The sequence below is a fragment of the Crinia signifera genome, chromosome 4 (assembly GCF_055691185.1).
Source record: "Crinia signifera chromosome 4, ASM5569118v1, whole genome shotgun sequence".
Classification (NCBI taxonomy): domain Eukaryota; kingdom Metazoa; phylum Chordata; class Amphibia; order Anura; family Myobatrachidae; genus Crinia; species Crinia signifera.
The window spans coordinates 240,302,675-240,317,875 of NC_139220.1; the positions used below are offsets into that span (position 1 = coordinate 240,302,675).

Consider the following 15,201-nt stretch of genomic DNA (forward strand, 5'->3'; position numbering starts at 1 on the left):
TTTTTATTTTTTATTTTAGCAAGAAAGGATATATTCGTAGCATTATTCATTATCCATCACCCTTCAGGGAAACATTAAGAGTTTTAAAGTGTTTTTATTTATTTGTGTTTGCAAACATATTGCGAGCACAATATCCAGTTAGATTACATAATGGTACAGTCTGTAAGGATTACTCAAAAGAAATGGCGGGTGCGTATTTTACTTAACACATTATTTATGATAAATAAAATAAACCAATTGGTACGCATGCTGCTCAGATTGGTAGGATAATTCACTAGGGAAAAGGGGATTATTTTCTACAAGCCTCTTATGTACCATGAGGTACAGTAGATGAGAAACATCAAGAAAGCAATTGTGTCTAATTGTCTATGGTGGAGCCGCACTCCCCCTTGCCACCAGTGCGCCATATCTGGATAGCTGGCAGACAGGGATTGCCAAGAATTTTGTCTGAATGCAGTAGTCGCGTCGGGTGCGGCTCTGCTGAGAGCTGCTCCATCTGTACTCCTTGGCCAAGGAATCCACCAGCCAAGCCATTCGGAACAAGTAAAACAGTTTTTCCTAAAATAAAGAGAAAGTAGGCACTGCAGAGTCCAGGCTAGTAGAATTGTTTTTTTGCCAGCCAAACTCCGTGCCAATAAAAGTTTGACAACTACTTGACACCCCGTCAAGTTACCCTGTGGCAAAACTCCCAATATGGCCTATGCAGGATTAAATGGCAAATAATTAACCAGATTGCAGGTTATCAAATGTATAACTTTGGATCCTGAGCCAGAATGGCCTGACCATAGGGCAAGACCATAGACAATGGTAGAGATCAGCATTATTCTCCTGACACCTTGAGCACATATAAAACTATTATTCTGACTGCTCGGGCACATATGAAATGTATTCTCCTGACACCTAAGGCATATATGAGATGAAGCGAAACCATTAAAAAACCATGGTGTGGACTAATATACGTTCTGTGACATTATATTGATAAACAGTTCTCTGTAAGAACTAGCTGGAATAATGCGACAAGAGTCAAACAGGGTTTTCAGTAGTGAGTCAACAGTAAGATCAGGGAAGTGGTGCAACCATTGGGGCAGGCCAGTCTAATCTCCTAATCTAAATTGTTATGTATAAAATTATAGTGCTTACAAATGGCTTTATATACTGGCTGAGGATAAGACAAAAGTGTATCTAGAGTAATGTTCCAATCTTGTATTCAGTAATTTAGAATAATTTGACTCATATATTGTTGAGTGTAAGTGAAAAAATCATACTTCTCAACTGCCGGATGGAAGGTGCGGGGCCTCTTGAATTTTCTATCTTCCACACAACCAACAGAATAAATACCCCTTTATGGGAAAGGGTTCAAGAAACGCTTTGTTGGAACACTGGGTTGCACAATGTTGATAGAAAATAATAATAATATAATTCCAAGAAATGACTTACAGGGTGATGTATATAAACACTACATTTTTTTTATACCTGCTGTATTGTAGGGACAAAGGGTCTATTTACTAAGCCTTGAAGAGAGATAGTGGATGGAAATAAAGTACCAGCCAATCAGTTCCTAACTGCCATGTTACAGACTGTTTAAACAAATAACAGTTAGAATCGGATGGGTACTAGCTGATTCAGACTGGTAAGCAAGGCTATGAATTAGCAGCCCTGACAATTATGGAAAGGCCAAACATGTGCATAGTACACTGTACACATGCACCAGTCCCCCCTGCGAACAAAGCCAGTGATGGCATGCCAAGCAGCGGGTGTTTGTGTGCGGCACCCCAGTGTTTTCTGGCAGTCCCGCTAAAAATCGCAGGCGGCTCCCGACTGTTAGGAGGGAGGGAAGCTGATGTCAGCAGCAGGCCCCAATCTCCCTACGGCCATCGCAGCACTGACTAAAGGCCCCCATACACTGGGCCGATTTGTACTAAGGACAAGCCGGACCAGTTTGCCCAAAGCTCCCCAGGAGGCTCACATGCGATGTGCCATTTTTTCATGCAATAAATTGCATGAGATTTATTACATGTGATACTCCTGGCTGGGAGCTTGTAGCTGCATTTTGCCAGGTGGCAGGTCGGGATGTGGCTACTGAATATTTTTAAATGACTGGCCGGACACTGATTCTCTCAGCGGCCTCCCATCTGATTTGCTGAGAGAATTCTCTCAGGCAATCCACATCAGGCCAGTCATTTCAAAATATTCAGAAGGTGCATTCTGTCCCGCTGCCCAGCAAAATGCTCCTACAAGCTCCAAGCCGCTGCTCGGATGGACCCCACGGCCCACTGGTCTGACCACCAGCTCAGGTCCGATGCGCACAAGACGGTGCATTGGACCTAAGGGAACAGCAAACTGAAACGCTTTGGGACGATTTTACAGCCCGATTCCTCGGAATCGACCCAAATCGGCTCAGTGTATGGGCACCTTAAGTTTTGGCTTATGCAGGCGCTGCACACAGGGGAGAATTCAGTAGATGGTAAGTGATTCCGAATTGAATTCCCGCACTTCACATGGCTGCGATTACATTCACAGCTGTGCAGATGGACGGTAGCTAACTGATAGCTGAGCTGCAAAAAGTTGCAACCCAGCGATCAGGTCTGAATCAGACCCTTTATATTCATCCAAGATCCAAGGTTTAGTAAATAGACCCGCTAGTTTCAAGCTACCATATATGTGTTAGAGGTGAGCAAAGTAAAAATATTAGTTTACTCTGCCATTGGTATTCACCACCTTGCTAATGCACATTAGATGAGACAGTAACAGATATTTTTTACTTTTTCATCTAGTGTGTACACTTAACATAGTTAACAAGGCCCACTTTCTCGCATTGTTAAGACCCTCTTCCTGGTATGTTCAGTACAGACGAGGAAGGGCCTACCTAACGAGGGCCATGCTGCAGCTGCATGTGTATTCCAAAAAGAAGAAAAGCATGCTTACTCAGCTGATGGCCTCATGGTCGCGGCACCTTACAATTAAAGCGCCGTGTTCACAGGTTGAAAATAAACTATGTGATAATGAAAACAAGGGGTAGTGTCAATACAAAAGTACACATGTATAACATTATCACAAAATACAGTAAATCTACATACACACTCATAGAAATATTGAAACTAATCATTATTAAATTGAAAACAAGTATGAAACCATTAGGAATGTGCTGCAACGTATCAAGGTAAATATCCAATGACTTTCCTTTAGTAATAATCATTTTTTTCTATTACCCCTCTTATGTTCACCGGCGCATAATAAAACTACATTGATCTGACATTGGCAACACTATGTTTAAACATAACACAGTGTCGAGCCACCGGTTGCTCACTATTGGCCTTATTCTAGTTCACTCTTTCTGAAAAAATCCTTCTTAGATGGACAAAACCATGTGCACTGCAAGGGGCAGATGTAACTGGTGCAGAGAGAATTAGATTTGGGTGAGTTATTTTGTTTCTGTGCAGGGTAAATACTGGCTGCTTTATTTTTACACTGCAATATAGATCTCACTTTGAAGTAAAACCCCCCACCCAAATCTAATTTCCTCTGCACATGTAACATCTGCCCCACCTGCAGTGCACATGGTTTTGTCCATCTAGGAAGGATTTTGTCAGAAAGAGTGAACTAGAATAACCCCCTATGGCCCAGATGTACTAAGCTTGAAAAGTGATAAAATGGAGAGTAATAAACCACCAGCCAATCAGCTCCTACCTGACATGTCACAGGCTGTGTTTGAAAAATGACAAGTAGTAGCTGATTCATGGGTGGCTAATCACTCTCCATTTTGCCACTTTTCAGGGCTTAGTACATCTCACCCAAATTCTGCTTTGTAGGGCCTGGTGGATGGCTGACCGATGTAATGCTATGCCAGGGGTGGCCAACCGGTCAGAGGTAAAGAGCCGAAAATATCGGTAGTCAAGCTAAAGAGCCGACATCATGCGCGCGCCGAAGGCGCATGCGCCAAAAAAAGGGGCGTAGTCTATTTTGACCCCTTGGGTGGGTGTGATAAAAATATGCCTCCAATAGTGCCAGATACACATATGCCCCCCATGGTGCCAGGTATGCACCACACGGTGCCGGGTATGCCCCCACAGTGCCAAAAAGCTGGTATGCCCCCACAGTGCCACAAACACAAACTGCTATGCCCCCACAGTGCCACAAACTGCTATGCCCCCACAGTGCCACAAACTGCTATGCCCCCACAGTGCTAATTTCCCAGCAGCAGCACTCACCATTGTTGCTGCTGCTGCCAGGCGAGGAGAGGACAGTCTGGTGTCCCCCTGCAGTCCTCCTGTCATGTCACCGATGGGAGGAGAGCACAGCACACCGCGTGTCTCCTTCCCCCTCACTTCCCTGTGACTGGGCCGCCCACCAATCGAAGCTCGCTGGCCAGCTCCTGATTGGCTGCTGGCCCACGAGCTCTGATTGGCGGACGGCCCAGTCACAAGGGTGCACAGTAAGGGGTAGGAGAGATGCACGATGCGCGCTCTCCTCCCCTCAGAATGAGACGGGATTCAGGGAACCGGCAGCAGGGGGGACTGGGACAGACGGTGGGCGGCGGGCAGCAGTGGGAGCAGGAGCCGCACTTTACAAGGGGGAGAGCCGCATGAGGCTCAAGAGCCACAGGTTGGCCACCACTGTGCTATGCGTTCTTTAAATGTCCGCTGGGTCTTGCCTACCTAGGAAAGACCGCAGGGACAGGACAGCAAATAAATGACATGGTGTCGAACAGTTAAGGGATAATTAATGTAGAACCTTCCACCAGTGTGGGGATGGCAGAAATAACTGCCATTCAAGCGTGACCTACATGTTATTCACCCGAGACATCTGTAACATGCGTTCTTTCTGGTAGAAAAACTGACATGGCTGTAATTTATCCCAGCCAGTAATGTCAAGTTTGACTATATGATCTTTAATGTTACACTGCTTAGTGTAACTAGGGAGCAGCCAGGCAGCCTGCTATCAGACAACATGGGAAGATCCTTTTCTGAGGTTATAATTGGCCACAAATTTTTAGCCTATTTTTTTGTGCCCATGGAAAAACGAGTAACCCATGGGATGTTATTATCACATTTCTTGTTTGTATAAAAGTGACTGATGAGGAATGTCCATCGCTTTTTTTTCTTCTTCTCCTTCATATCTAGGATATCTGAACTAGATACTAGAACTAGGATATACTGTATATCACTACACATTGTTGCACCATCTGTTGCCATGCCTCTTCTACTTGATTGGCATCTGAGATTATTCTCTTTACTCTTAAGAGTTGGGAGTAAGGGAGAACCTTCCCTAATGGAATAGGATGAAAACTTTCATTCCGAAGGCCCATATTCCGGTCCCTGGGTTTTCTGTATAATAAAGTTTTAATGTGGCCATTCTCTAAACCTATATCAACACCCAGAAACAATGTTATTACAGTTTATATTGTAGGTGAATTTAATCACACTAGATGTAGAACTGTGTAAATCTAGTAACAACCTAAGGTCATCAATACCGCCACCCCCCCAAAAAATAGCAAATCGTCTATAAATCGACATTGTAAAATGACCTTAGGTTGAAGTTTACCACTGAAGAAAAACAGTGTCCCCATCATATGCCAATACCTTTATGCATCATGTCCAGCAACAACTGTTTTTCTCTGTTGGTGAACTTAAACCTGTGGTCATTTTATACCGTCCCTTCGTAGATGATTTGTCAGGCTGATACCTGCTCGGGGCGCTATTCAACTGGTGAAGGGCATCAATTGATTAGGCTTGTAATGCCACTTTCATTTCCTGTCACATTGCACCTGTGCCTGCCCTAGAGTTATTAAAAGTGTGTAACACACTGACATCATCTCTCTCTGCGCTCATTATGTGCTTCTGATCTGTCATTGTACAGCTTGGTAACAGAACCTGTGTAGAAAAACCGTGGTTATTTCAGACATAAGCGTTTTTGGGAAAGTCTCATCCAAGTTTACTTTCCCGGGACACAAAACCTTGGTTAACCCTTTCATACACGCCACAATCCGGGTTGCCCCAGCAATATCCCAGGTCCAAGGAGTGGTGTGAAATGGATATAAGGGAACTGTTTAATTTTACCTACAGCAGTCTGGGTAGGGAATTTAGATTGAAAACTTCATTGGGGCAGGGTTAATGTGAATGGCAAAATTTCCTCTAAAGCATTGCGGAATATGTGTGTATTATACAAATGGCAATACATACGCACAAAGGTTATCTGTACAGCATGCTATTTTATAAATAAAGCTTATTTCTACTTATTTTACACTGAAACTTTTGTATTATCACCTTACGTACATTGAGGGTCTGGGGGTATTCAATCTGTGCAGCTAATAGCGGCACTCTATTTCCAATTCAACAGCATTGAAGGCTTTCAGATTTGTGTTTGTATGTTTTTCTTAGTCAAATCTGAATTGTTGGAAACGGAGACGCTAATCAGCAAATTCACAGCTGTTTCCGACAAAACGCTGCCATTCTGACACTCCACATTGAATACTGACTGTCGATTTACAGTCAGAACGGGTTGAAAACAAATACCCCTCTAAGTGCCTTAATAAATTAAATAATGCCCAGGATTGTGACTAGGGATGCCAATCCCGGGGCATTTTTTAAATCCCAAAGGATTGCTAAACCTACACCACCCCCCCCCCCCCCACCCCGCCAATCCTCCCCAACCCCCCTGACCTGCCTGCCTTGTCACGTCCCTTACTGCAGCAGTGGTGACAGTGAAACAGTGGGGCAGATTTGTTAAGCTCGGTGAAGTGATAAAGTGAAGTCTGGTTTTTATCACCTGCCGATCAGCTCCTAACTGTGAAGTTACAGGCTTGGTTTGAAAAATGAGAGGTAGGAGCTGATTGGCAGGTGATAAAATCCAGACACTTTATCACTTTACCGAGCTTAATAAATCTACCCCAGTGTGCTGTGCTGACAGGCATAGTGGCGGGCAGGGGTCAGGGGTCACGCTGCGCAGCCTCGCTGGGCGCCGCCATGCCTGTCAGTACACTGTCCCGACTCCCGAACAGCGGCATCGGGGATAAGAAGCAGTCAGCCGGGCAGCATCTGAGCCATATTCTAAGGTGCTCAGTGCTGCCCGGCTTTAAACAAAAAGTTAATTTTGGCATGTAGGTACTAATCCCGGAATCTAAAATCCCGGGATCCCGCCGATCCTGATCCCGGGATTGGCCTCCCTTATTGTGACAGTATGTACTTTAGCCTGGTGCACTTCATCCATGCTAACGTTTCTTTTCCTAGTTTTATGAATACGAATGTGTCAGTAATGTGAATCCTGGAAAAATAAGCTAAGGTTATTCATGTAAAGTGGGAAACCGCTGAGACCTAGATGGACATCATTGTAATTCCTGAACTAACAATTGTCAGCCATTGTCCTTAAGAAGGTTCCCGTTTTAGGAGAGGAGTTTGTAGAGCTGTGTATAAAGAGTGTTATGGAGTCACCTGTTCAGCGTGTGATTTTGGTGTGATCTTTTTCAGGTCTGTTCCTGCAGCTCCCAGGGATGAAACTGAAGAAGCAGGTGACTGTGTGTGGAGCGGCCATCTTTTGTGTGGCCGTCTTCTCTTTGTATCTTATGCTAGACAAAGTGCAACACGACCCTCCCAGGAGACAGACCGGAGGCAACTTTCCCAGGGTATGGAGACAGAGATGTTGATCAGTGACCATTAAATGTTACCTCATGAATGCATGAAGTACTATTAGCAAAGGAATGAAGGTCACTTGCTTATTGAGCCATCATTAGGGGTTTGGATCTTGTTTCAGTATCTTTTTTAGTACTGCATATGTTTATGTTCTGTGATATACAGCTATACTAAACATCTACTACAGCACAGTAATGCAGCCCAGAATTCCTGCTTCTGTAACATTGTCACTGACCTTGAGTATTTCACTAAAAAGACACCATGTAATCTCCATATTTCATTTTTAAACAGCTGTGGCACAATTTCTGCTGTGATGTATTCAATACACTTGCTTAATGTCACTCTTCCCCTATACATCTGCAGGATCTCTTTTCCTTTTGGAAAACAGAATGAACTTGTTACACTATCAGGCCCGTTTCATGAATATTTAAAGGGGAACTCCACACTTTTTGTTTTGGGCATTTGTATGCCCTACATCCAAGATAAGCAGTTATACATTTCATAGGTCACATGGTTGGCACATTAACTTTCATAGTACAGATGTAGCCCGGCTCATCCTTGCAGGGGATTTTACCGCCATCCCCCGCCAGTGGCCAGCTACCGCCAGGGGCTCGCGCGTACAAGACGCTTGGCGTGGGTCCCCGCTGCTTCCCCCACCATCGCCACTGGTCCCCCTCGCCGGCCTGACACCCCCCCGAAACTGGGCAGCATCCCCCTAAAGCGGAGACGGGCAGGGAGATGCTGCCCAGCCGCCTTGATACTGGGACGCGCGTGCGACGCACGCGCATCCCAGTCTCTATCGCCGGCGCTCGCCAGTGAAAGGGATCTGGCGAGCGCCAGCCAAGGATGAGCCCGGCTCCATCTGTAGCTTCATGTTACCCTTACTCTCCAACATATGATGCTGAAGGAAAATATTTCAGAAAGGCAATAAGCGTGCACTCAGCTTTACCCATACTGTAAATTGTACTAGCTGCGTGGCAATATTAATGCCATATATGCATACAAAACAGAAACACTTTACTATCGGAGCTAACCATAATACACTGCATCTAACACACAGGTTCTCTAACTTGGTCCTCCGGACTCCACACACACAATGCATGTTTTCCAAGTCACCTGTGGATTTTTAAAATGTGATGTTGGTGATACACAGTGCTCCTGCTGGGTGAATTTGACCTGTGTTGGGTTCCAAGTTTGAGAACCACTGATAAGAAATAAAAGCATGGCAATTTTGTTTATATTTTGATAAACACATTTATGATTGCAGAGATTTGGGGCCCCTTGATGATGGCCTTTAAACTGAAATGTTTTGATTAAAAATATGAACAAAATCCCTGTGCTGTTATTAGAGGATTGCTATTATATTGTTAGCACCTATAACAAGTCCTTCAGTTTTGTAGATATTATGTTGTCATATACTTATATATATACTGTCGAATTGCTGGTCCTGTCTTTGGACAGACCATAGCAGATTAGTATAATCTCCAACATGGATCCCTCCAATGTACCACTGCTGGGAAATGAACAGCCCCTAGCCAGAAAGGATGGAGAACCTGCTTTCAAGCAGGTGAGTATACAGGAACAGGATGGAGCAGGGGCAGAGTGATGGGGAAAGCATAAGACAGACCAAGGTAGACTAGATCCAATATACTAGTTCAGTTGCTCACAAACTTTCTCCTTGTGGTATCCCAACAGTGCAGGTTTTATGGATATCCAGGCTTAGGCACAGGTCCGTTTAAATATACCATCTGTGCACAAGCAGGGATATCCCTAAAACCTGAACTTTCGGGGTGTGCCTTGAGGACAGTGTTTGGGAACCACTGTACTAGTTCCTTTCTGTAACACTTCATGGTCACAGTAGATGTAATCGCATTATCAGCCTAATAATTTATATTTTTCTCTTGTTAAGGCAGACGTCTATGTAGTATTAATATTTTTTTCAATTCCTAATTCAAATATTTTAGGAAATTACATTTTATTTATTTTATGGTTGAAAACAATTAAATTTGTATGTATTTAAAATAATTAGCTTCTCTGCTGCACTAAAGGAGAATTATCAGTTCTGTTGGTTCTTTGAAAAGAGCGGGTGTGCCAGATAAGGAAAAAATCTAACTCACAATTAGTCTAGTAAGAAAGAAAACTGTGCATTGGAAGACAAAAGAATGCAGAGATGTTACATACAGTAGCATCAGATACATCGGATCCTGGTTGAGGTTAATAAATTACATTGTCCTGGGACAGGAGATGTGTAGCTGATTAACCTTTCCTATTATATGAATTGTTTCATTTAAACCGTGCAAACAAGAATTATGTTTTCCAAAACATTTAATTTGTCTCCACATAGAGCCAGATTTCTGTCCTGCAGAATCGGATAGAGCAACTCGAACAGCTCTTGGAAGAGAACCATGAAATCATCAGCCACATTAAGGACTCTGTTCTTGAGTTGACAGCAAACGCAGATGGACAGCCAATCCTAATTCCGTATCACACCTCTAATGGAACTTGGGTCATTCCACCAGACCCCCGGCCCAGCTTCTATTCCATATCCCCCCAGGACTGCCAGTTTGCATTGGCAAATAAAGGGCAGAAGACAGATTTACAGGTAAAATTATTCTATGTTCTCCTATTCCAAAAACACTAGTACATGAAATGTCTCTCTTTAAAGGTAACCTCAATTAATATATTTTGCTATTAGAAAAATACATTTACCTCTACAGTAAACTTCTTAGGGGGGCACACACCTATTCAATGCGACCGCCGATTGCTAAAACAGATGCAAATTCATAAATTTAGCGGCTGTTCTTACCTATGCAGATTCTGCTTCTTTAAATGCTGAATCTGCATTAATGCATGCTAAATTGCCATATTCGCCTCAGTTTTCATCGATCCACATCCATTTTCACCAATCCGCTGGCTATCCGACCATCGGAAAATTTCCGTTGGTCAAATTGAGTAGGTCAAATGTAAATTTAATCTATTCTCAACGAATACCCCCTTTAGTTGGTATGGGTGGATGAACTGGATAGGAGATCTGCCCACTAAGGAGAACCTTCAGGCAGAATTGGTTATTAGTGTTGTCCTGCTAAAATAACCTCTAGACCAGGCATTCCCAACCACGGTCCTCAAGGCACACCAACAGTGCAGGTTTTAGTGATATCCAGGCTTCAGCACAAATGGTTTAATCAGAATCCCTCAGATACTAATTAAGTCACCTGTGCTCAAGCCTGGATATCTAGAAAACCTGCACGGTTGGTGTGCCTTGAGGACCGTGGTTGGGAATGCCTGCTCTAGACCAATACAATCCGGGTGTCCTTCTTTTATACTTATGCGAGCCTAAGGATCTTTTATTGTAAAATTATTTAATGGTTACACCAAATGACTGACAAATTTATTGGTGTGCAAATTTGCTGATCTTGGCATATATGCCCCTGATGAAGTCGTAAGAGGAAACTCATTGGTACTTTATCTGATTTGAAATCTGTAATTCTTCTACAACATTAAGATTTCATTGGATGATCTCAATTTTTATGTTTTTTTTAGGTGAATTAATTAAAATATGCTTTATTATACATTGTGGAATTCTGTTCAAATTTGATACGGGTGTAATTGAACCATTTGGCTGGTATTTCTATCCCGCAGTGCGGTAAATGGCTGAGGAGTCCCTGGCTAGTTACAGAGCCAGATTTACACACAATATATGAGCCCATGGGTGCATGTCGGCATTACCTGCCATAGACTTTTTACTCCAGTGTTTTGACTATAAAAATAATTAGAATTGTAAAAATAAGAAATGAATTCTTTGTATTTCTCATATATTTTATATACTCAAAATTCCTCACCTGCCTCACCCCATTGAAAATGGATGCTAATAATAAATATTGGGAAGGCACTGTAGCCCCGATATTGGATAATTGAATATAATTAAATGCACCCTTTCCTTATGGTTTATACAATGTACATTTAATAAAATAACCTAACACTTCATACATGCAATAAATATTGACAATTTTTTTAAAACATCGATTGCTGTATGATGCTGTGATAAAAATCCTTTCGGATTACTTTTCATGCTGTTTCAGCGTGTACTGGAATTCAAGTACACAACGCGTTTTGTCTTAAAAAAAGACATAGTCAGTGGTCATCCAAGCAAATAATTGTAAAAAAAAAAAAAATACAATGTTACCTTTTTGTAATTGAGAGTGACCCAAGAGATTGGTGCTGATGCTGCCTCTCCATATAGTGTAAACGGGACGTGAGTCGCTCGACGCTGGTTACCTATTTACACCGCCCAGCAACCCGGTCTGACCCAGGTAAATCCCTTATTTTAACCCGGGTCGGAATGCCGGGTTGCTGGACCCAGGTATTTCCTGTTCACACTTTCAAACTGCAAAAAGACCACGGTAGGACCCAGGTTATTTGTGCGTTGTGTAAGGGGTATAATAGATCCTATTAGGACATTGCCACTTGTCTGTTAAGATGTACTCCTACTCATCCCCCTCGTTTAGCTCAGAACTGCAAAGGATGTATAGAATTCACCCTGTAGGTGCTGCAGATGAGGAGGAGGCATATTGTGGCTTCTCACTAATTTTTGTGCTTGCACCTATGATCATCCCTTTATAGGTAATGTAGCACATTTTAATGTTTACCACAGTGATGCAGGATGTGTTCTGTTTTGCAGATGCTGGATATCTACACACAGTTGCCTTTTGATAATGTGGATGGAGGGGTTTGGAAACAAGGGTTTGACATCACATACGACCCTGCGGAATGGGAGAAAGACCCACTACAAGTGTTTGTAGTGCCACATTCACATAATGACCCTGGTAAGAGAACCAATCTGTTTCTGGCTGCATTTTTTATCATAATATTTAATCCCTTAATGATGTGGGGTATTTTATTCCATAGTAAATGTCACGTTAGCTATCAGTCATTGAAACTTAAAATACCCTTTCAAAGTAGGACTTCACTTAGCAGTAAGATGAAACAGTACCCCCCCCCCCCCCCCCCTCAGCCTGTGAGAGAAGTCTGTCCTCTATAAAATCCCACTCTAGCTCTTTGACTTTTCTGCAGCCAGTGGTGGATTTTGGTTTAGGCATGTGAGTCAAGTGCCAAAGCTGACATTTGTTGTGGTGAAAGGGGGGGGGGGGTGCTATAGTTGCACACTGATAGTTGGGATCCTGACAGTCATTAGCCCGATGTCGGGATCCCGACTGCCCGGACTCAGATAGCGGGGGAAGCACAATGAAGCCCCTTGCGGGCACAGTGGCTCGCTACGCTCACTACCTATTCTATTCTCCCTCTATGGGGGTCGTGGACACCCACGAGGGAGAATAGCCAGTGACCGTCGGGACTCCGAGTGTCGGGTTTTAACAGTTGGGATTCTGACGTTGGTGTAATGACTGTCAGACTCCCGACTCTGTCAGTCATCCGGCACCCGAGAACAACATGCTCACTTGCATGACAGTCTGATCAGATGATTAAGTTTTCAATGAGTCGGATGTAACTGTCAACACTTTAGAAATAATTAGTAGCTTAGCAGCTCTTCCCACACACCCATGAGGTGGCTGCTCAGTGTTGTTTATTTTCTTTGTGTGGAATGTTGCCAGTAGCGATATTTCCCATTTTATACTGTAGTTCAGACCAAACTAAAAACAAGGAAACTAGTGACTGCTTAGTGTGGGTTCACAGAACTGTAGCAGTAGATTATGAATTTAAAAAATGTTGACATCATTGAGTTAGCTGCTACAGGTGGCAGACATTATATCTCCAGAGAAGTAGCATAGGTCACAGCAGAGGCAGCTTTTTTTTTTTATTTTGGTGAAGGTTGCCATCAACTGATGATTTCGCAAATGGCCCCATTGGCACGTTATTATAAATTGTACCCCATGTAGGGCAATCAAATTGAATGTCATCAAATAGGCTTTGGTCTGTGGCAAGAATTGTCTCTTTGGAAGCTTCACTGTGGGACACCTGAAGTTGTTTATCTATATCCATGGAGTACATGTGCGGTTTGAGTGGAGATGGTGTTTTTCCAGTCTCTGTTTTCCCAGATAAATTAATAGAAGAAGGGGTGCCATTTACCCCAAGCCAGAGGGTCTGGTACTTGCACAGGAGTTGGGATAAAATGCCCCTGTTACAAGATCAGTGTTAAAAGATCAGTAAGCCCAATATATGATATTTTTTTCATAATGATCTTTCTATAATTTCAATATTCTATCCAGAAATAGGGTACTTTTTCTAGGGTGAATATTCACCAAGTGAATAACAGAAACTTGCTGAAATAAAAAAGCTGTTGTATTTCTGCACTTTTATGTATTGCCTATAAGGCTTTTATATTAAATCATATTGTGTTTTTAAAAAACTGTGTAATTTCTGGTAGCGCACTCTGAACTCTTATTTCCTTTTTCATATATATATATATATATATATATATATATATATATATATATATATATCATAATAACAAATGTGAACCAGTCCACAGCTGCATTAAATGACTTGCCTTTAAAAATGTCTGGAGCTATATAGCCTGTTGTCCCAGCAACTGCACTGGCATTGGTTTCTCCATATACATGCAGCAGGGCCAGACCATAGTTTTTGCACTTTACTTGACCGCCTATGGTCAGCTAAACATTTTCCAATTTTAGTTCACTGTCTATTATTCCTTTGGGATGCATGAACTGCAATCCACAGACCAGATCTGCCTCAATACATTATTATTGTCGTTGGGTCCAGCATGTTCTTTAACCCAAAATGTAACTGGTACATTCTGCCTGCCAGTTCCATTAAATAGTATAAATAGCTGTTTTTAAGAAAGGCTGCGTATTCAGGACTCTAATATGCCACCTGAAGTACCCGACACTCGCCATGACTTTAGTCACATTTTAATAATTCTTTCTTCTTTGCGCTTTCAATTATTACTGCTTTCTTTAAGATCATAACTGCCACTCTTTTTTTACAAACTGCATCTGTCTCAAGCATAATTTTGGCGTAACCTCCCTCTAAAGTAGCGAATGGAAAGTAAAGTTTTCCACTGTTAAGGGTACAGTGATGCTTTCTTCAGCAATTTGCTGACCTGGTGGGATGTCTGGTTGTCCTCTGCAAATTGCTGTCATAAATTGACAATTTTTTCTCTTTAATAAAAAACAGCAAATCTGTCCGTGTCTTTGTAAATCTGCTTTGTGGGACTTCTTTTTGCACATCTTTTTCTCTTGGCTTTGTCCAGCCTGCCCAATGGCTGCATCCTTCCCCAGGATCTTTAGCAATGTCCATTATTCTCCTGTGTCTCCCTTGCCAAATTGTGGACCATATTCTACATGATTTTAGGAATTGTTTTTTATATATATATCCGGCAAATTTGTTCGAGCCTCTCTGTACAGCTGCAACCAATGCAGTTCTTCTCACCTCCTGTTCTGGCTGCCTGCTTTCTTTTTCAGCTCTTTTTCTGTCTCTTCAGTATCTTCTTTACTTTCTTTTTTCATGCTTTCTTTGTCGTAATAGGTCCCATGTTATGTCCAAAGATAAGAATAGGGCTCGTAGAGAAAAATTAAACCAGCAATTTCACAAGATGTGCCTG

General features: G+C 42.5%; 1 protein-coding gene across 3 annotated transcripts in view; it reads left to right on the plus strand.

Moving 5' to 3' along the window:
* The window catches only part of MAN2A2 (mannosidase alpha class 2A member 2), a 280,528-nt gene that overhangs the window by 215,746 nt on the left and 49,581 nt on the right, over nt 1-15,201 (plus strand). For all 3 annotated transcript variants that reach the window (XM_083184110.1, XM_083184112.1, XM_083184111.1), the window contains 3 exons: nt 7,464-7,618; nt 9,970-10,227; nt 12,304-12,448. In XM_083184110.1, the coding sequence (XP_083040236.1) occupies nt 7,464-7,618; nt 9,970-10,227; nt 12,304-12,448 (558 nt within the window). The remainder of the gene's footprint in view (nt 1-7,463; nt 7,619-9,969; nt 10,228-12,303; nt 12,449-15,201) is intronic.